Genomic DNA, 26,298 nt, shown 5'->3' with positions numbered 1-26,298 from the left:
GGGCCTTCCCACCCTCAAGCTGGGTTAAGAGCTGGCTCTTTTTTGTGACTTTCTTTTTTTTTTTGAGACAGAGTTTTGCTCTTTCACCTCGTGTGAAGTGGCCTGCTCTTGGCTCACTGCAACCTCCACCACCTAGGTTCAAGCAATTCTCCTGCCTTGGCCTCCCAAGTAGTTGGAATTACAGGTGCCCACCATCACACCCAACTAATTTTTTTTTGTTTTTTTTTTTGTATTTTTAGTAGAGACAGGGTTTCGCCATGTTGGCCAGGCTGGTCTTGAACTCCTGACCTCAGGTGATCCACCCACCTTGGCCTCCCAAAGTGCTAGGATTACAGGTGTGAGCCACCGCGCCCAGCGTTTTGTGACTCTTTTGTGCCCAATATCCTATGTTTCCCACTAGTACCACACAGATCAAGCTGCAGTCACCGTGATATATCCTGCTCCCAGAAGAACAGAAACTCCTTGAGGGCCAGAATTTGTATTTCCAAAGCCAGCAGTGCCTGGCACAGAGGAGGCACTCAGTGAATTGGATGAATGAATGAATGGATGAATGGATGAACTAATAAATGAATGAATACAAATGAGTGAATAAATTAATGACTTGATGTGATTTGGGGAATTGCCAATTGCAGAGAAGTAAATTCACCTTGCAGTGAGTTAGGGAAAAGATGAAGCAGGACATGAACTTGAAACAAACCAGGTGAAGAGGACGCAAGAGTTCCGCTAAGCCCACTCAGCTGCGTCAGCCCAGGTCAACAGGACAGAGGAAGGCTGAGTTAATTAAATGATAAAATGGAGATGACAATAGCATCCGCCTCATTGGGCTGAGCTAGGTGTTAAATGAGAAAATGTACCTGCAGACCTAGTATAATCCAGGCAATGAGTAAGGTACCAGGTAAAGGATGGCTAATATCTTCATTTTCAGGAATGACTGATCTGAACAGATTTGTGGCTAATTTAACCGTAAAGCATATTCAGAATAGACAAGACACAGAAGTGGCTTTGGCAGCTAAGCTGAGATGTTGAATTTGTGATCTAACGTATGCACATGTGTGTATGTGTGTGCATATGTATGTGTGTATTACAATACATATTAGCCTGGCTGAGTTCCTAAGACAGAGTTATTGAGTTCTTTCTGCTGATACTATCTATAAGGTAAAGGAAAGGTTGAAGCTGACTGACTTGTCTATTCATAACTTTATAAAAGAATAAATAAATCTAATATTTTACAGGGAATCACCAGGAATGATCATATCTGCCAGTCACTGGAAGGACAGATATAGGTGGAAGGTGACCTGGACAAAAGACCAATCATTCCACACAAGACAGGGAATACTTCCTGAACAGGATAGTCATTTAGCCATTTAACTTTGGCCAACGAGTTAATGCAGACCCGGATTTTATAATCAGTAAAATGTGTGGGTTGGAGAAGATGATCTCTGAGATCTTCTCAACCTGACATTGAAAGGAACACAGGGCAAAACAAAATCAGCACTGGATGCAGCATCGGAGGGTCTGAATTCAAGAGTCAGCTCTGCCATTTCCTGACTGTGTAATCATGAAGCTTACTTTCCCCCTTATTTAAATCTCCTTAAGCCTCAGTTTCCTTGGATATAAAATGAGGCTAATACAGCACTTTGGGAAGCCGAGATGGGCGGATCAACTGAGGTTGGGAGTTCGAGACCAGCCTGACCAACATGAAGAAACCCCATCTCTACTAAAAATACAAAATTAGCCGGGTGTGGTGGTGCATGCCTGTAATCCCAGCTACTCGGGAGGCTGAGGCAGGAGAATTGCTTGAACCTGGGAGGCAGAGGTTGCAGTGAGCTGAGATCGCGCCATTGCAATCCTGCCTGGGCAACAAGAGTGACACTCTGTCTCAAAAAAAAAAAAAAAACAAAAAGGGGGCTGATAACATTCACAGGTTGTTGCGCAAACCAAAGATCAAGAACGTGAACGTGCTCTTTCAGGAGAAAAAGCTGACTTGCTCCAAGTGTTTGCTCGGGTAACTGGAAGGTATGACCTCTGTCACAGGATGCGGAGCTGGGCTACTGCTGCCAGCAGAAAAGAAAGTCACTATCCAGCAGAAGGTCAGGAGAGCTCTCCCACCACAATCTCTTCAATACCGAGCAAAATACTCGATCTGCTGAGCTCAGCCTCCTTGGTTTTGCCTGGAGGAGCAGTGGCCTACCAACTAGCCAAGAGCTTCGCTGTGTGCACCATAAAGTGGGGCAAAGGAAAGGAAAAAGCACAAAGCACAGGTGAAATGTGTGTTTGTGGGCTGGGGAAGAAACGAGGCAGAACCCTCAGTTTCTTGCCACACATCTAAGCCTCTGGGACCAAGCTGAGGAACGCACTTGCACGTGCAGGCGGAGGGGTGTGATGTGGGGTGGGGGCGAGGTCCTGCTTTCCCAGCCATTCAGTGTTCCTTCAGTTCTCTGAGCATAGAGGACCAGGAAGGTGGGAGGAGGGAAGAGAGGGAGGAAAGGGGTTAGGCTGTCTGCGGGGAGGCAAGAGAAGAAGGAGGAGAGGAGAGGAGGGAGGGCAGCTCAGGAAGGCGGAGGAGGGAAGCCGTTTGCTGAGCTGAGCTGAGCCGAGCCAGACGGGGTTACTCTCGGTCAGTGCCCTCCAGTCCCCAGCTCGGGTTTCAAGATCTCTGTCTTCTCTTTTGCTCAACATGAAAAGGAACCAAAGCAATCAGCTGCTTTAGAAGTGGGTGGAGGAGGCAAATGAAAAAACAGAAGTAGGGAAAATCGCATCAGTATCCCAGGTCCAGATGTCTTCTTCAATGGACCCCCTGGGGTGGGGGTGGGGGTGGGGTGGGGGTCTCCCAGCCTGCTAGGAGCTGTCAACTGGGCAGGGCCTGGGAGGGGGAGGCAAATTCTAACTCGTGGTTTTAATCACACTGAGTTTGTCCAGCCTTATAAATAAGACCTTGAAACTTCTCTGCTACACAAGGGCTAGTAACAAATACAGTCCAGTGGCTTTATGGTATTTTTTAGTGTTTTGTTTTCCTGATGCTCTGCTGTCTTCTTGAAGAACAGATGCTGCCTGCTTCACCAATAGCTGAGCACTCTCTGGGAAGACCAGGTTGGTGGGTGCTCAGGAGAAGGGGTGAGGCAGGGTGATGCAGCTGCTCCTTCAGGTGACTCCTTAGGGCAGGGGAGAGTAGGCCAGGGGTGTGTGGTGCACGCAGCCTGAGGACACCCATGCTGTTCATCCCAGCCTGGGCTTTCCAACCCAGGAGATGCTTCCTTCTCTACAGAGAAGGCTTTCCAAGGGATACCAAGACAGACCTGAAAAAACTCAGTTCCAGAAATTTCCAGTTATATGACCTTGGGAAAGTCAGTTAGGCTCTCTGAGGGCCCCTATAAAACGGCTTGAGGGAGTGGCTCCAGTTCCTTCTGCCAGTTGAGGAAATGCTGTTTGTGCCCTCCTAAGAATGCAGCAACAAGGCACCATCCTGGAAGCAGAGAGCAGCCCTCACCAGACACCAAACCTGCCCACACCTTGATTTTGGATTTCCCAGCCTCCAGAACTGTGAGAAGTAAATTTCTACTGTGTATAAATTACCCACTCTCAAGAATTTTCTTCTAGCAGCACAAACAGAATAAGACAATACCCACGTCTTACTGAGAAGAGGGAAGGTGGGAGAGGTTACTGGAAGCCCCTAGAATGAGGGTTGAAGACCCTGAATGTAACAAGTCCCCCAAAGAGCCAGTGCAGCCCCAGAGGGAAAGGATGTCCTGGTCACACTGGCCAGGGCGTGGAAGGACACAGTCAGGCTGGCTTGGAAGCTCAGAAGGAAGTGGAAGATAACACTAAGACATAACATTGACCCAAATGAATTTTGGATCTGAACAGAAAGAGAAGAAGAAACAAAGAACCAACATCAGAAAAAGAAAGAAGATAGCTGAGAAGAAAACTCTGCCTGAAGACCAGAGAGGCAGAAAGACGAGAGGACACGTGGAAGACAAAAGGAGTGAAGAGAAGGTAAGAGATAGAAAGTATGAAGAAACAGAGTCCAGAGTCAGGAAAGACTACATCAAACAGAAGAGGCAGAGAGAAAAAGAAAAGAGAGTTTGAGGCATTGAGTTCTCAAGGATGAGCTGGTCTCTGACTGAAAAAAGGGGCCAGACACTTCAACCACCACACAACATGGGACTAGAATCAGCCTGCATGGCCCTGAGAAATCCAGGCACAAAGAGAATGGAAAAAAGATGAGTTTACAAGTTAGGGATGAGATCCTTCCTAAGGCTGGTCTAAGGAAGAATTAACATGCACAATGTATAAATAGTTTAATTTTTTTCTAACTTTTAAAATTAACGGGCTGGACGCAGTGACTCAAGCCTGTAATCCCAGCACTTTGGGAGGCCCAGACAGGCGGATCACGAGGTCAGGAGATCGAGACCATCCTGGCTAACCCGGTGAAACCCCATCTCTACTAAAAAATACAAAAAACTAGCCGGGCGAGGTGGCAGGCACCTGTAGTCCCAGCTACTCGGGAGGCTGAGGCAGGAGAATGGCATAAACCTGGGAGGTGGAGCTTGCAGTGAGCTGAGATCCGGCCACTGCACTCCAGCCCTAGCGACAGAGCGAGACTCTATCTCAAAAATAAATAAATAAATAAATAAATAAATAAATAAATAAAAATTAACAAAATGTATTAAGGGACATAGTAGTGCTTTGTGGGCATAGAAAAGTGACTCATATTTACTAAGCATTAGGCACACTATTAGCATTATTTTCCAGAATCTTTAAGAACAGCTTGTAAACAAAGGTATTATTATTATTCCCATTTTTCAAATGAGGAAACAGATCTGGAGAATATCTTGCTCAGAGTCATAGAACAAACAAGTGGTAAATTTGAACCCAGACAGCTTTGGCTGCAAAACTTTGGTTCTTTCCACTATATCAGCAATGTAATGATATGTTTTAAAAATGCTTCATCATGATTTTGGCCTCAAAAGCTGGGGATGGCACCTATGCTTCCTAATGTTGGAATAAGCAACATGGCAGCATAGTGTGGGGAGAAAATGCTGAGTCTGGGAGTCAGACAGACCCCGATTCAATGTACAGCTGTACTCTGTAATCTTGGACAACAGATATTACCCTTTTGAGCCTCAGTTTCCTCACCAATGAAATGGAGATAATAATACCAATTTGCCCCTGCTAGTGCTGTTTGAAGCCTTCAATGTAATAATATATGAAAAGTGCAAAATGGCATCATTATCCAGTGCAACTCAGTCTGTTGAACAGTGTCACTGAGATTGCCTTTTGGTGCCTCAACGCAAGAGTGACTAGAGGACCAGAAATGGGAAAGCTTTCAATGAGAAACAAACTGGACTCCCAAATTGCTCTTTGCCACCCACAGAATAAATAAACCTTATGTTGGAAAAGCAGGAGACATGCAACACTGTTCTTGATGTTAAGAATTCAAAACCTTTTAAAGGCAGTCTGATATTTGTGGGGGTTCATGCTGTTCTGTAATCGAATGCAATTGTGTTTTCTATTCGTGTCTGAGTAAAGCTGACCTTTGATTTGATTTAGTTCAAGCAATATTTCAACATTGCAGTGGAGCATTGCACCCCACCCCCACCTGCTTACAGCCCAGCTGAGGCCAGGCCCTTGCCCTGGATGGAAATCAAGGACCTGGTTTCTGAGATGCAGCCTGGCTTTGACAGGTCTGGGAAAACTCATGGTACGTGGAAAGGTTTCAAAACATATAATTCTAAGGCCTCAAATCAAAACTTTTGACAAGTGCATACATATAGAATGTGAATTGCAATCACCTAAAGATTTCAAAGAATTTCCATTTTGATGACATTATGTTGACACGTGTGTCACCAGATCTCCCAACAAGATGACACACTGGGGGTCCACAAGGACAGAAAATATAGTCTGAGGCTGCAACCTCAACTTTAGCGGCTGCCTGAAAGGGTGAGGGGGTTCAGGCGGAAAATGAGAAGTGACTGTGAGTCACAGGTTGTTCTTTCTAGATGGGCCTTGGGAAACATTCCAACAGTGCCTGAAGACAGGAAGGGGAGTGAATCCGCCATTTCTTTCCAAAGCCCTCTTGTCTCCTTTCTCATCCCAGCGAGTCCATACCCCATGTCCTGTGACTTTAGGGAAGCTTCTGGCTACCCAGAGCTGCTCTCTTTAGGATATAACAACAGAGCATGAGAAACTGGAATTCTGGTCGTACTACTGCTGCTTGCCAGCTGTGCTTTCTTCGGCAAGTTACTTGGCCTCTCTGAACTTCAGCTCCTTCATGTTAGTATCCCCTACATTTTACGATGATTGTGAAAAAGCAGTGAGCTAAAGAACAAGCCTGGTACCTATGCTGGGCCAGGCACTGTACTAAGTGCTTCCCCTTATTAGTCCATTAATTTGCCACGACAGTCCTGAGGGAGGTACTACTGTTATCCCATTTTGAGGAAACTGAGGCACAGAGATGTATGGAATTATCCATGGTTACACAGCTGATAAGCATCAAGCCAAGATTTGAACCTAGAGCAATCTGGCTGCCAAGTCTGTTCTCTTAACACCAAATTGTATTTCCCAGGGAATATTTACAAGACGTTAATTTTCTACCCACTTCCTTCAACTCCCTGCCACAGCCAACTATCTTGCCATGTCACCAAAGCCACCCTGCTCCCTGGAGCTCGTATCTTTTTGATTTTCAAAAATCAAACCAGAATCAAAGGTCCAGAATCAAACCCCACTGAGTCCTTAGTACTATCAGTAAATCCGACAGCCAGAGAGGCATGACCTTTTTCCCTAAGTAAAATCCAGTATAACCCCGGGGACTAACTTCCAAAAAGTATTAGTCACAGCCATATCACAAAGGTCAAACAGGCCGGGCATGGTGGCTCACACCTGTAATCCCAGCACTTTGGGAGGCTGACGCACCTGACGTCAGGAGTTTAACATGACAAACATGGTCAGGAGTTCAATTGGTCAACACGGCATAAACCCCGTCTCTACTAAAAAATATAAAAATTAGGCAGGCATGGTGGCTAGTGCCTGTAATCCTAGCTATTCAGGAGGCTGAGGCAGGAAGAATTGATTAAACCCAGGAGGCAGAGGTTGCAGTGAGCCAAGATCGTGCCACTGCACTCACGCCAGCCTGGGTGACAGAGTGGGACTCCGTCTCAAAAAAAAAAAAGGCCAGGCGCAGTGGTTCATGCCTGTAATCTCAGTACTTTGGGAGGCTGAGGTAGGTGGATCACGAGGTCAGGAGTTCGAGACCGGCCTGACCAACATGGTGAAACCCCGTCTCTACTAAAAATACAAAAATCAGCAGGGTGTGGTGGCACACGCCTGTTATCCCAGCTACTCAGGAGGCTGAGGCAGGAGAATCACTTGAATCCGGGAGGCAGAGGTTGCAGTGAGCTGAGATTGCACCACTGCACTCCAGCCTGTGCGACCGAGCAAGACTCCATCTCAAAATAAAAAAAAAAAAAAGAAAGAAAGAAACAAAAAAGAAAAAGAAAGGCCAAACAAGCCAGATTCATGCCATGAACATAAGGGAAGTGGCAGCTGAGCCACTGACTCCACACAAAAGTCTGGCTGAAGGGAGAGAGAAACTCCAGACCCAAGTCAGGATGGCAGGCTGCTGCCCCGGATCTCTCTGCCAGTCCTGTCCCTTGCCGCCCCTTGACCTCAACAAGTGATATGTCCTCCAAAGGGCTCATCTCCAGCCCAGTGACAAAACGTCCAAAGATATTTTTTATCTTTTCCTGGCAAAATCCTTATAAGCTCCAGAGAGCTTCATATCCTTAAAAACAAATATTTCAGAAGCCCCCAAATCAGGAGCCATACCAGGCCAGTTGCAGCCCTAGTCCTCACTGGAGAAGGCAAGATAAGGAACTCCAGGCCATGGAAGAGAACCATGTATGTTGTATGCTATCCAACTCAAATCATCACAGTTCTCACGCAGAGTGCCATTCACACGGACTGCAGTATGTATGTACCCCCAGAAACGGCTTGTCAGCCCTAGGAACAGCTTGAAAGCCACCCCTACCTGTTCTAGCCAAATTCAGCAGGTCTAGAAAATGACCTTTGCGGTCCCACACAGCACTCACTGGGCTTCTGGAGTTAAAAGGTACTGGTGTGGCCGTAACTTCGGACAGGGCAAGACACCTGCAGAGCTAAGATCTTGACTCAGAAGTTGCTGAGTTCCATGTACAGTAGAGAGAGAGGCTACCTGGCTTCCAGCCACACCACAGAATCCACAGCCCTGCCCACACCACTTGGGTCATGCCAGCTATAAAAAGATGGAGAACTTCCCCAGGTGCCCCACAAGTCTAGGTTCTGTTTCCAGACCAGCACAAGCAATGGCAAGGCTAAGGGATTGGCTATGGGGGATGTAGCAGTGGACAAGGGCCTCGCTAAATGTGGAAACGGGAAACAGAGGGGAGCTGGGGAACTTCTCAGAGGGGATGTAAGGATGGCCTACCACAGGAAGGCAAGAGGCTTCAGCTCCAGCATATGCACTTCCCAACTATGAGCCAAGGAGGACGTCCCAACCACTGTAAGGAGGTACCTGCTCAAGAGCGGACTGTGTGCACAGTGCAACTTGGAGTTGAAGGAGAGTCTGTAGTCAAGATTTCAGGATGTGGGAGAGGAGCAGGCCTTGGGACCAAGTGGATGTCTGAGCAGAAATGTTCAGTAGGAAGCAGGCTAATGGACCCATTAGGTATCACTAAGCAATACATTTTAAGTAGCTGAAAAGGAAATATACAGTAAAAATAAGACAGCAAAGGGTCCTCTCCTTCTCCAGCCCAGCCATGATTCTCAGCAGCAACAACCCCATCAGAAAGGCCTTAGCTTGGGTCAGTCTGCTTCTCACCCCACCTGAGAATGCCAGATTCACCAGAGAGGGGGCACAGCGATGGCAGGTGGCTTGGAGTGGGGAGTGAGGATGACTCCAGGGCAAGGGAAGAAGCTTTGGAAGGGGAGCAGTGCTTCTTGGCCCACCATGCCCTGGCAGGAGCAGATGCAGATGGGGGCCTGAGGCTGACACAAGTTGGTAGGGGGCTCTCTTTTAAAAAATATATATATATACACATATATATATATTTTTTTTAAATCCTACTTTTGCAAACTTTATAAAAACATACCGCTGTGTAAACATATTGCTAAGACCCCCAGAGAGGACCTTGAAAATGAAAGGGGCTATGAAAAATAAAATATTTTTAGCTTCCCAGTAAATCTACTTTAGGCCTCTGGGTTCATGGCTGCCCTTCTAGTAAAGTTCTGGGAGGCAATTTTGTGAAAGAAAGAAGACCAAGACTTTCTGAAGAACTTCTGTCATCATTATTATTCGTAGGCTCTGTTGACCTGGGTTCACACAAGGGAATAAACTTTATAATACAATTTTTTAAAGCACTTTTACTTGACCCTCACAATACCCTGCCGTGTGAAGGGCAGGTATTTTATTTTCTCCCACCTTCATTCCACAACGATTCACTAACGGCTCACCATGCACCCACTACTGTGCTGAGGCTTGGAATGGAACCAGGAACAAGGAGCCCACCTTGCCCTCAAGGAGCTATAGTGTAGCAGACAAGCCCACATCCTGGGGTAGTCCCAGGTGATCCCCCATGCAAGTACTGACCAAGTTTCTGGGCTGAAGCATTTTCTGGTTGTTTCACCAAAGTTCCAATTTCAAGGCAAAGAAACTTAAGGCCCAGAGAGGCCGAACAAATGGCAAAGGCCAAACAGTCAGCCAGGAACAGAAGGGGAAGCAAAGCAACTCGAATTTATTATGTGTCAACTGTGGGCTATGAGCTTCACTATCAGTCATTCACAGACATCATCTAATTTAATGCTCAGTGACCCTCAGGGCAGCTAATCTTCAGGTAAACTCTAGGTCAGAAAGCATCAACACACGCCCAAAGTTCACACTTAATGAGGGACGGAGCATGGATTTCTTCCCAAAATGAATCTTAATACAAAGCCCCACACTTACTTTTATTACAATGTTTTCCAATCTTCAATCATTTACAAACTACTCTCACAAGTTTTACCATATTCACATAAAATGTTTCTTTTGAATTAACTTTAATCATATTTTTCCTGCTGAACATCCTCCTAAGCAATAATTTCCATGAAACTGCAATTTGATGTGGGTTAAAATTAAAAGTTCTCATCCACGTACTGCCTAAAATCATCCCAGATACCACACAAAACTCACCCAGAGAAACACTTATCTGTGTCAGTCTGCATCTCACAGAGACAAAATACAGGCATGTCACTTTCCCTAGGGTTTCTGAGGATTTATCCAATTTTTACATCTGAGTTGCAGTCATCATAGGGATTTAAGATGAATGAATGCTTTTCACACTGCCTTGCAAACATTAATTAATTTAGCCACCACTCAACTTGTGTGCCTGTACTCTGGTTTGGAAAGAAAATAATAAAATGTCTAAAAGGTTCCAGTGATGAGAAAAGTGGGTGAGGCACCCTGTAAGACTTCCTCCTTGGATTTCTTATTAGGATGATTTCAAGGATAATTCAAAGATTTGTCCACGGCTTAATTCCTGAAACAGGAGTTCTTCCCAGTTGAAAGATTATTAAAACAGCACAATAGAGCACTGTAGAAGGAGAACTGCCTGGAGCAGCAGGGGAGTTTAGCCATGATTTATTCCCAAAATATCCCTTCTGTGGGTTGTGTAGACTTGGGACAGTCACTTCCCCCTTCTGGGTCAGATCCTTCTCTAGAATAGAAATTCCATACGGAGAGGAGCCATATTTGTTTTGGACACCTCTGTGTCTCGGCACTTAGAACAGTGATTGGCATATAGGAGATGCTCAATAAATAAAGGTTGAATGACTGAATCAACTCATTTATCTGTAAATGAAATCACCGGTCTCTAACGTCTCTTCCAATAAGCGGAAATAAAACAATGTTGTAGCCAAGGAAGTCATGAGAGTATCTGTGTAGAGACCCCCATATCTACAGATCATCTGGGGATAGTCCAATGAATTTAGCAGATGCAACTGAAGGAAAGAACAAGATAAACTTTCCAGCTGGAGCACAGAAGCAGGAGCTCAGTGGCCCGGCACTGATTACAGCATAGGCCTGAGCGGTAGAGTCTACAGGAGAGGTTGGTCTCCACTGGACTGATCCAAGCTTCGAGTCTTTGTCCCCCAGTTACCAATGACTTGAATGAGGCCAAAGAGAGTTGTTTATCACATCTCTAGATGACAAGAAAGGAGGAGCAGATAAAACACATGGCAAAATCAGAATCTAAAATGGTTTTGGGAGGATGGCATAGGGAATCCAAACATGTAAAACAGAAAAAAAGACATTTTTCCCTTTAGTCCAAAAAGCCAACAATACAACAAAGAAATGGAGACCAAGTAACTTGCAATTCTGCATATTTAAAAATAATCACAATTTTGTTTGAGTACACACGGAATATGAGTCAACAAGGTGACGTGAATGCCAGAATGCCTAATGCAATCTCAGACTGCATTAACGGAAATGCAGCACTCAGAACAAGGGAGGCAAAAATCCCTTTCTCCTCTGTGCCAGACTACTTTTGTAATTTCCAGTAAACTTCAAGAAGCACACAGACACACTGAAACACAACCAGACAGGCAGAAATGGGGAGGAAAAACATTCCGGAAGAGGAAGGGAGGCCATTTCGCCTAAAAAATCATGGACTTTGGGAAAACAGTGAAAGAAAAACATGAGAGCTGTCTTCAAATATTTCAAGGAAAATAAAATTAGACTTGTTCTCTAGAAAGCATAACAGGGTGGTGAATAGTTTCTAACAATTAGAGATGTCAACACTCAGGATGAGCTACTTAGTGAGCGGTAGGTCCCCGCCCTGGGAAGGTGGGTGTGTGGTAAACAAGGTGAATGAGGACAAAGCTCCAAACCAGATCAGTTTCAAGGATCCTCCCAGCCCTGAGAGAGACAGCACAGGAGGGCCAAGTTCATCATGCTGTGATGGGGGGTCAGTGCAGAGAAACACAGGTCTCTAAGTGGGGATCCAAACTGACATACGCCAGTCTCGGCTTCTCTCTGAAATCAGCAGAGTGCTATTCACAATCAGCAAAAAGTTGGCCAGGTGCAGTGGCTCATGCCTGTAATCTCAGCCCTTTGGGAGGCCAAGGCAGGAGGATCACTTGAGTCCAGGAAGTCGAGGTTGCAGTGAGCTGTAAGTGCACCACTGCACTCTAGCCTAAAAACAGAGACCCTGTCTCTAAAAAAAATAAAAATTAAAAATAAAAATAAATTTAAACAAATAAATAAGTAAATAAAAACAAAATCAGCAAAAAGTTACTGATTTCCTGTAGGAAAAGGCAGTGTTTCTGTGTATTTCCCCCTATACTGAGGCCTGCTTTGTGCTACAAGACAAGCAAAGAAAGAAGGAATTTAAGAAACAGCTAGGCTGGGCCTGGTGGCTCACGCCTATAATCCCAGCACTTTGGGAGGCTGAGGCAGGTGGATCATGAGGTCAGAAGTTCGAGACCAGCCTGGCCAACATAGTTGAAACCCCGTCTCTACTAAAAATACAAAAAATAACTGGGCGCAGTGGCAGGCGCCTGTAATCCCAGCTACTCAGGAGGCTGAGGTAAGAGAATTGCTTGAATTCGAGGGGCAGAGGTTGCAGTGAGCCAAGATCACGCCACTGCACTCCAGCCTGGGTGACAGGTGAGACTCCGTCTCAAAAAAAAAAAGTTAAAAAAGAAAGAAACAGCTGCAGGGCAGAAAAGGGGACATACTTAGTGAACAGAGAGATATGAAACAAGCACCAACATAATAATACACTCAAAATCCAAGGGACCTGCTCTCCTCAGAGCTGTGCACACAACTGTAGAGTTTTTAGACACAGATTTGGCTTCTCTTCTCCACCTAACTCATGTCTCCAGTTTCTCAAAGAAAGCCAGGTGCAGTGGCTCACCATAATTCCAGCACTTTGGGAGGCCAAGGTGGGCGGATCATGAAGTCAGGAGATTGAGACCACCCTGGCCAACATGGTGAAATTCCGTCTCTACTAAAAATACAAAATGTAGCTGGGCATGGTGGCACACGCCTGTAGTCCTAGCTACTCAGGAGGCTGAGGCAGGAGAATCGCTTGAACCCAGGAGGCGGGGGCTGCAGTGAGGCGAGATCGCGCCACTGCACTCCAGCCTGGCGACAGAGCGAGACTCTGTCTCAAAAAATAAAAGAAAGAAAAAAAAAGAAGAAGAAGAAAAGAAAACTAGTGGTGTTTTAAGGCAGTCTCCTCCCCTAAGATCAGAAAGTCTGCTTGACTACTTAACCCATCAGCCAGTCTATTTCAACTGCCACACAAACTGCAAGGCAGAAGAACAAGGCCAGATGCTTAGAAATGCATCGCTGTCTTATAAGAATACTGGCTCGCATTTATTGGGAATCTACTATGTGCCAGATACTGCATTAGGTTTTATAGTTTACACTTCAAGTTAGCTGCTATTTTATAGTTGAGGAAATTAAGGCTGAGAGGTTAAATGGCTTGGTTGAGATGTCACCACTCCAAAAAAATCATAATTCATATTCACTAAGTGCTTCCTATGTGCCAAATATTGTTTTTAAGCAATTACATGTGTTATCTCATTAACAGGTAAGAAGAGGTGTCTGAAAGGGTGCTAACTAACTTATTCACAAAGTCATGCACCCACAAGGTAATTGTGCTAGCACTCTTTCCTCTGCACCATGCTGTCTCTTGCTACAGAAGTAAAGGAAATATCCCCAGTTCTGCGTCTGGTCAACCAGCAGGGGCTCTCCAGTAAATAAGGAAGGACTGAGGCTTTGATCAGGGGTTGCTACCTCTCTGTCTCCTGCACCAGAAGAAACGCCCATGTGCAAGACCAGGACCTGCAGGTCCAGGAAACAGCATCTCGATGGCCTGGCTGTGCAGCCACGAGTGGTGTCAGTGGAAGCTCCAAGCATAGCCATACCTCTCTCTGCTGTGAAGCAGCACCTCCTCCATGCCACCCCTAAGACAGCTTTGCTTCCCTTTGTCATCAGGTCCCACATTGCCCATTGCCTCTTTTCCTGCCCGAGGAAAGCACAGTTCTGTATGCCTTTAAAAAAATCCCTCAAATCGGAGTCTGGTTTAAACTCTAGCTTTACCATTTCTTCTTTTGCCAAATGGAAAACAAACTGGTAGGCCTTTCAGCAAAGGCCAGCCAATTCCATCCCTCCCTAAGAACCAAACAGAATAAAAAGCACTTCCCTGGAGCAGTGGTAGTCATTGGTCCATGATGGGGAGGAGTAATTTATCACTGACATTGTTTAGAACCACCGGCGCATGATAATAATAAAATGCAAACCAACTTTTATCGGCTTCGTTATTGCTTCTATATTCTCTACAGACCATGCACGTGCCATTACTGACTGCACTCAGCCAGCTGCTCCCACCAGCCTCTGTCCCCTTGCCAGGCCACTGCCTGGGAGGCTGCTCTGATGCTATGGCAGCCAATGCCTCAGTCAGCAAATGCCCACTCCTCAGATACTTCCTGGATGGCACGCAATAAATTGCCTGGATACTTACCAGATCAGAGGTACAGATTTCACTTTTTAAAGATAACAAGTTCAAATGCGCATCAGACTAATTTAAATGACTAGGGGAAAATGAATTGCATGTTCTTTTTAGACATAAGTGCTTAACTTTCACTTATCCATATCAAGTTGCAACTTTAATTGCTCTTATATGCACAGAAACACCCTGTCTATAAATCTATCCATTCATTGCAACCATACGCCCAACTCCAAAAAAATGCAGCAGGCAGCAATCTGTACCCCTAGCTGTCCCTAAGGCCAAGACTGTAATATTCTTCTCTGGGGACTTTTCTTCCGTCTTCCCAGAGGTCTGTGGCAACCAGCTCCCCTAGTTTCTTCACCAATGCCTCCTGCAGAGGGGCCCTACAGGCCAGCCACCAAGGAGAAAAACCCCTTGGGGAAGATCTAATGGGAACAAGCCCCAGACACCTGGGCTACTCTCTTTCCCCGGTGCAGGTCAATTTCCAATTATAAACTGATGCAGAGAAGGTTTTCGCTTACTTGAGCTGGATTTCTTGATCTGCTGTAATGTTCTCAGAACTTTGCGCATGTCCTTCATGCTGGTGTCTTTCCGGCTGTATAAAAGAAGCTTGCGAGCATCTGAGAACAGGCGAGACACACTGTAAAGGGTGCAAGAAAAGGAGAAAGGCTCTTGTTAGGCCAATTGCCTCTGCTGCTTTACAAAAGTGACTGCCAAGTGCACACGACTCAGCCTGGCTCCCAGGTCCTCCACAGTCTGGCCGTGGCCCACTCCCATGGCTCCCCACACCCAGCTCCATTCATCACCATGTTCCCTCCCTCACCCATCATCAGGGCCCCAAATGCCCTTCTCCATTGGTCAACACACCCAAATCTTACCACCCTTCAAGGCCTGGCTCACCATGTGTGTGCACACACATGCATGTACACACATGCCCCCAGGGCTGACTTATCCATGAGGCACAGTAGGCTCAGTGGCCTGGGCCTGGAATACTCTTAAGGGCATATTAAAATGTTTTAATTTATTTTAAAAGCAGAATTAAAAGTTAATACACTAAAAATGTATAAATAATCATGAATCTGGTCTGGACTGTATTCATCTTTATACCAATGCAGGCATGAAATATAATTTTTAATACTGTTGTATGGAAGGGGCCCGTGGAGGCTACAAAGCCAGTCTAGGGTCCATGAACATGACAGTGTGGCCCTGCGTGCCACAGCTGCAGCTTTCTCAGGATTGTCCTGAGCCACATCCCATAGTCCTTAGTCCATCCTAAGTCACATCACGGTCCTGTGCATTTGAAGAAACCTCAATGTCTCATTTGGGAGACATTTATTATGCCCATACTTATGTCCAGGCACTGAAGCCAGGAGCCAGGAACACAAAGGGAAGGGGCAGCATCCTGCTTTGCTCAGGGAGCTCACACTCAGGGGAGAAAGACCTGCAGACATTGTAGTCTGATGGGGCAGTGACAGAGGTGAGAGAGGTGATCTGATGCAGAGAAGACAGAACTCCCCTAGCCTTGGCTGTCAGCTCCTCATGGGCAAGGACCCTTCCAGCGTGCGTCTCTGTGCCAGCCCCTACCCCCTAGCTCCTAGAGCCAGCCCATTCAGATGCACGTCTGCTGAATGATATCATTAACAACATATAGTATATTCCAAAATAGCTAGCAGACAGGACTTGAAATGTTCACAACATACAGAAATGATAAATACTCGAGGTGATGGATACCCCAAATACCCCAAATTCTCCCTTCCCTCATTCTGCAGACTCTATCACACAAGCATTTACAAAAGCAACTTCACTTAAATCCAGCCATTCAAAATTCTCCAGAGGACAAGAAGGGAAGGAAAAGGATTAACCGACAAGTTTGGAAAGAAAACCTGATCTGATACTTACATGGATTTGTTAAAGTTTCCAACAACTCCGGGAGCCTCCCCAGGAGTCGGGTAACGGAAACAGGGGTTGTTGGCATTACAGATAATCCCCTGAACCCAAGGAAGTGTTCCTGCAGAGGGCATGGCTTTATTTGGAAAATGGCCTGTTGAAATCGAGGAGTAGAAAAACACAGGGAGAAACATTAATTCTCTGAAGCGATTCTGAGGCTCCATTTATACAATGCTTCATGCCAAGTCTGTCGGTCCCATTCCCCACATCCCAGAGACCTGTCTCTTCTGAATAAATCTGACTCTCAGGTGGAAACTTGGCCTTAGATGTCATTCTTAATCTAGTGGACATCATCTGTAGAATGGAGTTCATGACACCAGCGTTGGAGAATTGATGACAGAGGTCCTAAGCAGAAAGTCCCTGGCAGCCTTAGTTCCTCTTGATGGCCAGCCTCAGCGTTCAGACATGGAGGGGACTTGGGGATGCCCTAAGCCTATTTTTTCATACTCTAAGGAGGTAACTATGGTAAGATAAAGTGGGCCGGGAACAGTGGCTCACGCCTGTAATCCCAGCACTTTGGGAGGCCAACATGGGCAGATCACCTGAGGTCAGGAGTTCAAGACCACCCTGGCCAACATGGTGAAACCCTATCTCTACTAAGCATACAAAAATTAGATAGGCTTGGTACAAAAATTAGATGGGCTTGGTGGCAGGCACCTGTAATCCCAGCTACTTGGGAGGCTGAGGTAGGAGGATCACTAGAACTCAGGAGGCGGAGGTTGCAGTGAGCCAAGATAGCGCCACTTCACTCCGGCCTGGGCGACAAGAACAAAACTCCATCTCAAAACATAAATAAATAAATAAGATAAAGTGACTGACAAAGAACACTCGCGGAGTCAGCTGGCACAACTGGGAGTAGAACCCCCATCTCCATGGTCCCAATCCAAGCCTCTTCCTCACACCTGCAGTTAGACTGGAATTTAGCTCATATCACACCCCTCTGGTACTCTCCTCAGTTTGCCAAAGATTTGTCAGTTTCACCTCCTCTGCCAGCTCTAAAGCTCCTCAAGGGCACCAGAAAAACAGACGGGCTTGGGGTCTGACGTCATCTGTGAAGCTTCGGTGTTTCATTGTTACTATTGTTGTTTTGTCCCTATATTAAAACAACGAGGCCCCATGCACTAGGCCATCCTCTTGCTCTTTCTGTCTTTCTTACAATGAGCTTCTTACCAAAAGGATGATGGGACATATTTGGGCTCAGTCCTAGGATTCAATTTGGCACAGTTGGGTTTGTGGCCGTAATACATGGATGCTGCTTATAAGGATCAAGATTAATAGGCCCTGGACCAGGTGTTCTTAACCCAAGGACCTGTTCAGGTGTGGACAGAAAGGCCAGAGCTCCAGCTTCTATCATATTCTCAGGGTTATCTGCAACCCCAAAAAAGTTCACAGTTATCAAGAACCACAGCTCTAGGTGGTGAAGAACAAGTAGCTTCACAAACCAATTGGAATTCACATCCAGTCCCTGCAGCTTGCTAAGCAGCGACTTTGGCCAAGTCACTGGCCCCATACCCTCAGTTTTCTCATCTGTAAAGTGGTGATAAAAGTACAATTAACTTCACAGAGCTGTGGTGAGCATCACATGAGATTTTGCAGGCAAAGCATTTTTGCAGAGTGCCTGGTGCAGGACAAAGGCTCAACAAATGGGCCTATGAGGATTTTTCAGGCACTGTGGGAGTGAATCTACCTAACAGCACTTAGTCTGCTATTGCCCAACAGAACACTCCTTCCATCTCACAGCTACCACCTCCCTCCAAAGTGGGAACCTTGTTTTATTCATCTTTTTATTTTCATACAAATGCGCTGAGTCTCCCCAGAAGTTAACCCAAAGTCAGCACTTGCCGCACTTTGCATTTCAGTATAGGGTCTTTCTCTTCTATCCATACTCCAACCAGAGAAGCAACATCCAAAGCAAGGATGTGACAAGATCTGATCACTGTGGCCACCCTCTGCAGGGACTCTGGCCTATGGAACATTTACACAGTTAATCTCCCTATCTTCCTGTTAATAGTTCAAGGAAAACCAAACAAGGCCCCTTTGCCTAAGTCAGCTGCTCTTCATTCAGGGAGATTTATGTAACCCAACCAAATACTCAAAGGACCAAAAGATTCTCCCCTTTCAACGCCAGGAGATACTGGCACTGTACACAGAGTGGCATAGGTGAAAAGCAGCACAGGGCAGTGATGGTGAAGGTATTTCAGGTTATCCCTTAGCAGGGGCGGCAAAGGCCCTTCCTCGTACGTTGTACCCCATCCTATTTGCAAACAAAAGTAGGATCAGGACTAAGCAGTGAGTACACAGGAAGACAAATAATATAATGGACTCTCAGGACCCAGGGAAGGTTTTAAGACCTTGATAACTCTGGTTTGAACTGGGGAAGATTTACAGAGAACTTCACACCAGTCCTTTGTTCCTAGGGACAAGACACCTCTTCAAGTTTCGCCTTAACTTTTAACACTTCTCTTCCAACTAGGTCCCTGGAGGGTGATGAGAACAGAAGGTAAGGTTGCAAGAAGTACATGGATGTGGCTGGGCATGGTGGCTCATGCCTGTAATCCCAGCACTTTGGGAGGCCGAAGCGGGCAAATCACCTGAGGCCAGGAGTTCAAGACCAGCGTGGTCAATGTGGTGAAACCCTGTCTCTAGTAAAAATACAAAAATTAGCCGGACGTGGTGGCCCATGTCTGTAGTCTCAGCTATTTGGGAGGCTGAGGCAGGAGGCTCGCTTGAACCTGTGAGGCAGAGGTTGTAGTGAGCGGAGATCGTACCACTGCACTCCAGTCTAAGCGACAGAGCGAGACTCCGTCTCAAAACAAACAAACGAAGTGCATAGATGTAAGGAAAAGTCTCATTTACCATCTATATATACAAGAATTTCAGAACTTTTCTGAAAATTTATGATCTGGAGTCAGAGGAATCTAGGTTAAAACTCAACAACTTGCCCAAGCTCACAACCTCGGTGAATGGCAGAGGCAGGACACAAACAAACTCCAACTTGTCTGATGCCAAAGACATTTGCTATTTCCACTACACCATCCTGTCTGCTTGTAATCATTCCAGAAAGAATAGTCCAGTAGATGAAAAAACTGAGTTTGCCCTTGAAACTTATACTTCAGTGGCGCTTGGCATAATGCTTAAATAAAATCTAATATGTATTTGCTCATCAATCAAAAAAATCTCTTTGGGATTCCAAAAGAGAAAACAATTATCTCACAGGCATATAAATTGTGTATAAATTTCAGTTTATGCTTTTTTTTTTTTTTTTTTTTTTTTTTGCGACACAGTCGCGCTCTGTTGCCCAGGCTGGAGTACAATGGCATGATCTCAGCTTACTGCAACCTCAGCCTCGCGGGTTCAAACAATTCTCCTGCCTCAGCCGCCCCCCCCGAGTAGCTGGCATTACAGGTGTGCGCCACCACGCCTGGCTAATTTTTGTATTTTTAGTAGAGATGAGGTTTCACCATGTTGGCCAGGCTGGTTTCAAACTCCTGACCTCAAGTGATCCACCCACCTTGACCTCCCAAAGTGCTGGGATTACAGGCCTGAACCACTGTGCCTGGCCCACTCTTTTCTTTTTTGGTGAAATCAGGAAATCATGTCTGAGAAAATGTTTTTTGAGCGGGGTGTGTGTGTGTGTGTGTGTGTGTGTGTGTGTGTATTTCATATGACTATGTGTGATGTGCACTAGATAATTAGCAAGTAAATACTGTTGCTGTGTATTGTGAGAAAGATGGGACCAGGCCAAGAAACACAATTAAAAGGTGGCCCTGGCCCCATTGCTTTCCTGGAAGAAGAGTATCTCGTAAGCTTGTGGGTCTCGTAGGGGTATGGACTGAGCTGCTTAGCAGTAGGAAAAATCACTGGGGCAGTGAAACTGAAGTCCCAGCTACATTTCTCACATAAATATTGATCCTTTAGATTTAGCCATTTCTGCAGTGTCAATCCACCCACTGAGCCCAGACCTAAGAGAAAGACTGTGATTGTAAGATGATACACTGACAATAATAATATGAGGTAGGTATTACTATTCCCTTTTTAAAAGAAGCTGAAATCACTTGTCCAAGGTCATATGCTTAGTGAATGCTGACACCAGAATTCATACCCAGGTAAGCTGACATCTGGAGCTTGCGTTCTTAGCCAGTACTGTATTTTCTATGCTCACTGTAAAGGCTGTTATCAAAATACATGATCGACGGTCAGATGATCTCAGTTCTATTCAAGGTTGTTATGCGAATAAAATAATATTAGTAAAACTGAGAAGTTCTACACAAATGTTGCTTAAAATGATGTGTTCCATGATTTGCAACGTGTGATTAAGACATCATGCATATGGAAAAGACTAGGTGTTAAGGCATTATCTTAAATGTGCTTTTGAATCACCACTTTCTAAAATTATCAGTAAGGTTATTTTATTTTCATGGTTTAAAAATGTGTAAAAGAGATGTTGGCTATTGTTATAATTACAATTATCACTATTCACTAGGACTGAAAATAGTCTCCTGAGTTCATGCCTTATCAAAAAATGAGAAGCCTAGGTTTTTCTGATTCAAACCATGCGTGATGTTTCTCAAAGACGGCATCTTTGGAAAAGTCCAATTTAGCCCACGTTCATTGCCTGGATTTTCCCTGCCATTGGTGAGTCTCAGGTAACATCCACAGTTACTTACATTCATGTTGTTCATAGGGTGGGTAGCTCAGCCGAACAGAGATCAGGATCAGGAAGATAAATAGAGGCCAGGCCACTTCCAGCAGCAGCTGACACTGAATGGAAAATAAGACAGAACACTGTAAATTTCAAAATAACATGGATGTCCAATGCTACTGGGATTTAGGAAATCCACAGAAAACTTCATCTACTAATTAATCAATTTCTCCAGTCTCTCCCACCACTCTCTAAACTTTAACAGAACTGTTTGGAGTTCCAACCTTTTAATATACCATTCCATATACCTCTGTGTCTTCCCTTAGGTAAGGGAAGATGCTTCCTATCCTGCTTTATCTGGTTCACTTCTACTCATTCTTCAGGATGCATCCTGGCACAATTTCCTTTACTAAACTCTCAGCCTGAGCTAGAAGCCCTTCTCCCGTGCTACTCCAGTAACCCAGGCACACTCCTCCTGTAGCATTTTCCTGGAGCTCTTGAAATCATCTGTTTCTATTGCTGGCTTCCTCAGCACACTGAGCACTCTGAAAGCAGGCACCCATCCGAGTCTCTCTGCATCCCCAGCCTTAGCACAGTGTCAGGTACGTGGTGACTATGTTGAAAGGACAGGACCAAGGCAACCTGCTGTGCTAAATACACACAACCCTTGCTCCTCTAATTGCACAGAAAGCTGCTCCCTATGGGGCAGAGAAGAGGGCTCTCAACGACAATGAAAATTCACACATAGTTCCATATTGACCTGTGTGCACGCAGGACTGTAAAGAGAGAGGGCGAAGTCCTTCCCCATCTGTCCAGGTCTGGTCACCATCTTCTCCAATGAGTTAAAAGATCATTGAACTTATAAGCAAGCATGATACACTGGTTAAAGCAATGAGGTTTCTCCAAAGGAAAACCCTACCTCAGTGAGTTACTAGGGGATAAATCAGCAGAAAGACAAGATGGAAATCACTAGACGTAATGTAACTGAGCCAGTAGTGTTCAGACAACTAGTTACATTGCCTGAAGTCATCACCTCTCCCATTCCTTTCATTTCCGTATTTCAACATTGTAATCAACATAAATACCAAAGAGCCCAAAAGAGTCACGGGGTCTTGTGTTTAAGAGTAATTATACCTTATAACTGTGGCTTCAGAGTCACAGAGCCAAAAGAACACTGGTATGAAATCCCTTTTTGTCTTATTTTTTTAAAAAAAAGCAAAAGATTGGGCCGGGTGCACTGGTTCATGCCTGTAATCCCAGCACTTTGGGAGGCTGAGGTGGATGGATCACCTAAGGTCAGGAATTCGAGACCAGACTGGTGAACATGGTGAAACCCTGTCTCTACTAAAAATACAAAAAAAGTAGCTGGGCATAGTGTTGGGTGCATGTAATCCCAGCTACTTGGGAGGTTGAGGCAGAAGTGCTTGAACCCAGGAGGCGGAGGTTGCAGTGAGCTGAGATTGTGCCACTGCACTCCAGCCGGGGCGACAGAGCAAAACTGCGTCTCAAAAAAAAAAAGCAAAGATTTTTTTTTTGAGACAGGGTCTTGCTCCACCGTCCAGGCTAGGCTATGATCTAGAGATCACAGCTCACTGTAACGTCAAACTCTTGGGCTCAAGTGATCCTCTCCCCCAGGGCTCCCAAACTGCTGGGATTACAGGCATAAGCCACTGCACTCAGCCGATGCAGAAATTTTTCTTGATCTTCGAGTCCTTATATTTTTACGGAAAATTTGAAAATAAAAAATACAGAAAAGTTTAAAAAGGTAAATATAAATCACCTTAATCCTACCTCTAAGAGATAATCCCTAGTAAACTGAACTAAAAATGGTTCTCTGTTAATATCGTTTGTCTTTTTTCACGCTTACATAAATAATATTTTTTCTCTACAATATTGAGACTATGCAGCATATATACTTTTGTATTCTGCTTTTTCATTTAACATCATACTGGGAGAGCATTTCCTATGACATAAAATATGCTCTTAAAACATGTCTTGTAATGTCTACTTGATATTCCACTCTGTGAATAGATCATAATTTAACTTTTCTGCTCAATTGCTGGTGCTTGAGATTGTTTTGGGTGTTTTTTTTTATTATTTATTTATTTGTTGTTTTATTTCTGATTAAAAAAAAAAACAAAACAGTTTTTTATTTCCAAAGACCTCTGATACGGTTCTACATTAAACTCTTTTAAAAAATCTTTTCGGGGATGGACGCAGTGGCTCATGCCGGTAATCACTTTGTGAGGCCAAAGCAGGTGGATCACCTGAGGTCAGGAGTTGGAGACCAGCCTGGCCATCATGGTGAAACCCTGTGTCTACTAAAAATACAAAACTTAGATGGGCATGGGGGTATACGCCTGTAATCCCAGCTACTTGGGAGGCCAAGGCAGGAGAATCTCTTGAACCCAGGAGGCCAAGGCAGAAGAATCGCTCAAACCCAGGAGGCCAAGGTAGGAGAATCACTCGAACCAGAAGGCCTAGGTTGCAGTGAGCCGAGATCACGCCACTGAGTGATCAGAGTGAGACTGGGCAGAAGGAAATATAGCAAGATAAACAGTGGATGTACTAGGATGATAAGAATATGGGTGTGGCTGGCACAGTGGCTCGTGCCTACAATCCCAGAACTTTGGGAGGCCAAGGCAGGCGGATCACCTGAGGTCAGGAGTTTGAGACCAACCTGGCCAACATGATGAAACCCCATCTCTACTAAAAATACAAAATTAGCTGGGCATGGTGGTGCATGTTTGTACTTCCAGCTACTTGGGAGGCCGAGGTAGGAAAATTGCTTAAACCTGGGAAGCGGAGGTTGCTGTGAGCCAAGATCGTGCCACTACACTCCAGCCTGGGCGACACAGCAAGACTCTGTCTCTAAATTAAAAAAAAAAAAAATGGGTAATGTTTTTAATACTTTCCTGTCTTTTCTAAATTTTCCACAATGAGCATGTATAAATTATCTCGTGGTACAAAAAAACACTGTTACCATAAAACTATCAAGAATAGTTGGCACAGACAGCACAACAGAACGAAAAATAAAGGCAAATGGATCCCTGTCTGGAAGAAAGCATGCTGACAGTGGAGTACTCAAGACCAAAGATGGGGCTGGTCTTGCTAAGATTTCTGTAAATAATCCCAAAGAGACAACGTACTCCAAAGCTTGGGAATGACATTCAACCTTTTCTTTCTTTTCTTTTTTAATAGCAAACACCTTTTTATTCTATAGCTTATTCTTTAAGTTCAGATACACATCACATTCCATATCTTAAAGATATACAATTTTTATTTGTCAATTATACCTCAATAAAGCTGGGGGTGGGGGTGGGGGTGGGGAAGAAAGCAATTTTCTTTCTGCCAAAGAACAAAACCACGACTCTATGAAAATAAACTTTTCTCAGGCCGGGCGCGGTGGCTCACGCCTGTAATCCCAGCACTTTGGGAGGCAGAGGCGGGTGGATCACGAGGTCAGGAGTTCGAGACCAGACTGGCCAACATCGTGAAACCCCGGCTCTATTAAAAATATAAAAATTAGCTGGGCATGGTGGCGTGTGCCTGTAATCCCAGCTACTCAGGAGGCTGAGGCAGGAGAACTGCTTGAACCAGGACCCGGGAGGCAAAGGTTGCGGTGAGCCGAGATCACACCATTGCACTCCAGCCTGGGCAACAAGAGTGAAACTCTGTTTCAAAAAATAAAAATAAAAAAAGGAAAGAAACTTTTCTCCCAGCTGAGACAGGACTCCCTCATCTCAATTTCCCCAGGTACTTTGTGTCTGTATCAGCTCTTGGTACACCAGAGACCTTATTTATATATGAGCTTCTCCCTTAGGGTCACTTTCTTCTTACTAAGCCTACCACATGATAATGGCTTTGAAAATGTTTGGTGAGTAAGTAAATGAGCTGAAGTTTAGAAAATAATGAACATGGAAATATAAATCAGTTGAACCCTTTGGGAAAGCAATGTAACAACATGGATTCAAGAGCCATGTTTATCCCATTTGCCCAATTACTATTCCTGGAAATTTATCCTAGGAAACTGAACTTAAGATACCAAAAAACTATATGCATAAAGTTATTCACTCATTGAAACATTGTAATTGCAAAATATTGGAAACAATTGCACAGCAATGGGGAAATGTTTAAAGTATGGTACATCTACTCAACAATATATCATGCCATCATCACAACAATGTTTATGAAACACAGAAATCATTAGCCATATAATATTAAGTGAAAAAAGCAGAACATAAAATTATATGCCGTTCCAAGCTTGTAGCTAAATAAAATCACTTACAAATATTAACAAAGACAGGAATACAACTATTTTTTTAAATGGTATGACTGTAAATAAATTTAGAAAATACTAATGAGGCCGGGTGTGGTGGCTCACACCTGTAATCCCAGCACTTTGGGAGGCCGAGGCGGGTTGATTATGAGGTCAGGAGTTCAAGACCAGCCTGGCCAACAGGGTGAAACCCCATCTCTACTAAAAATACAAAAAATAGCTGAGCTTCATGGCGGGAGCCTGTAATCCCAGCCACTCAGGAGGCTGAGGCAGCAGAATTGTTTGAATCCAGGAGGCAGAAGTTGGAGTGAGCCCAGATCGCTCCATTGCACTCCAACCTGGGAGACAATGCAAGACTTTGTCTCAAAAAAAAAGGAAGGAGGGAGGGAGGGAGGGAGGGAGGGAGGGAGGGAGGGAAGGAGGGAAGGAAGGAAGGAAGGAAGGAAGGAAGGAAGGAAGGAAGGAAGATAAGAAGGAAGGAAGGAAGGAAGGAACTAATGAAATTAGGGGAAAAAAACGAAACTAAACAAAGAGTATGAGTAAAATAAATAGTCATCAACCTTGAAGCTCTGAAACTACGATTTGTACTTTTAGGATAAATAGTAGCTACCGTTTATTTAGGACCCAATATGTACAAGGCACATTTTATATTAATTACTTAATTTAATCCCCAGGACAACCGTGTGAGATAGGAGACATTATTGTCTTCATTTTATATGTAGCAAGGCTAAAGCTGGAGGAAGGGTAAATCACAGAGATAGTCAGTAGCAGGGTTGAGATAAGCGGCCAATTCTACCCAAGTCAGGAGGCCACATGACATTCTATTTGACACCATGGGAGACTCAGGTAGGAAATGGCCCCAGTAGGTGGCATGGTCTAGAAATATCAACAGGATCCACAGAGGT

At 44.8% G+C, this 26,298-nt stretch overlaps 1 protein-coding gene across 2 annotated transcripts in view; it reads right to left on the bottom strand.

The window, feature by feature from the left end:
• The window catches only part of ABCA1 (ATP binding cassette subfamily A member 1), a 147,416-nt gene that overhangs the window by 86,158 nt on the left and 34,960 nt on the right, over positions 1–26,298 (bottom strand). For both annotated transcript variants that reach the window (XM_015117158.3, XM_015117157.3), the window contains exons 3-5: positions 21,140–21,233; positions 16,425–16,566; positions 15,047–15,165 (exon numbers count right to left, since the gene is read on the bottom strand). In XM_015117158.3, the coding sequence (XP_014972644.2) occupies positions 15,047–15,165; positions 16,425–16,566; positions 21,140–21,233 (355 nt within the window). The remainder of the gene's footprint in view (positions 1–15,046; positions 15,166–16,424; positions 16,567–21,139; positions 21,234–26,298) is intronic.

This window comes from Macaca mulatta, chromosome 15 (assembly GCF_049350105.2).
Source record: "Macaca mulatta isolate MMU2019108-1 chromosome 15, T2T-MMU8v2.0, whole genome shotgun sequence".
Classification (NCBI taxonomy): Eukaryota; Metazoa; Chordata; class Mammalia; order Primates; family Cercopithecidae; genus Macaca; species Macaca mulatta.
The sequence above is the reverse complement of the archived record's forward strand: the minus strand, read 5'-3'. Positions and strand labels throughout refer to the sequence as shown.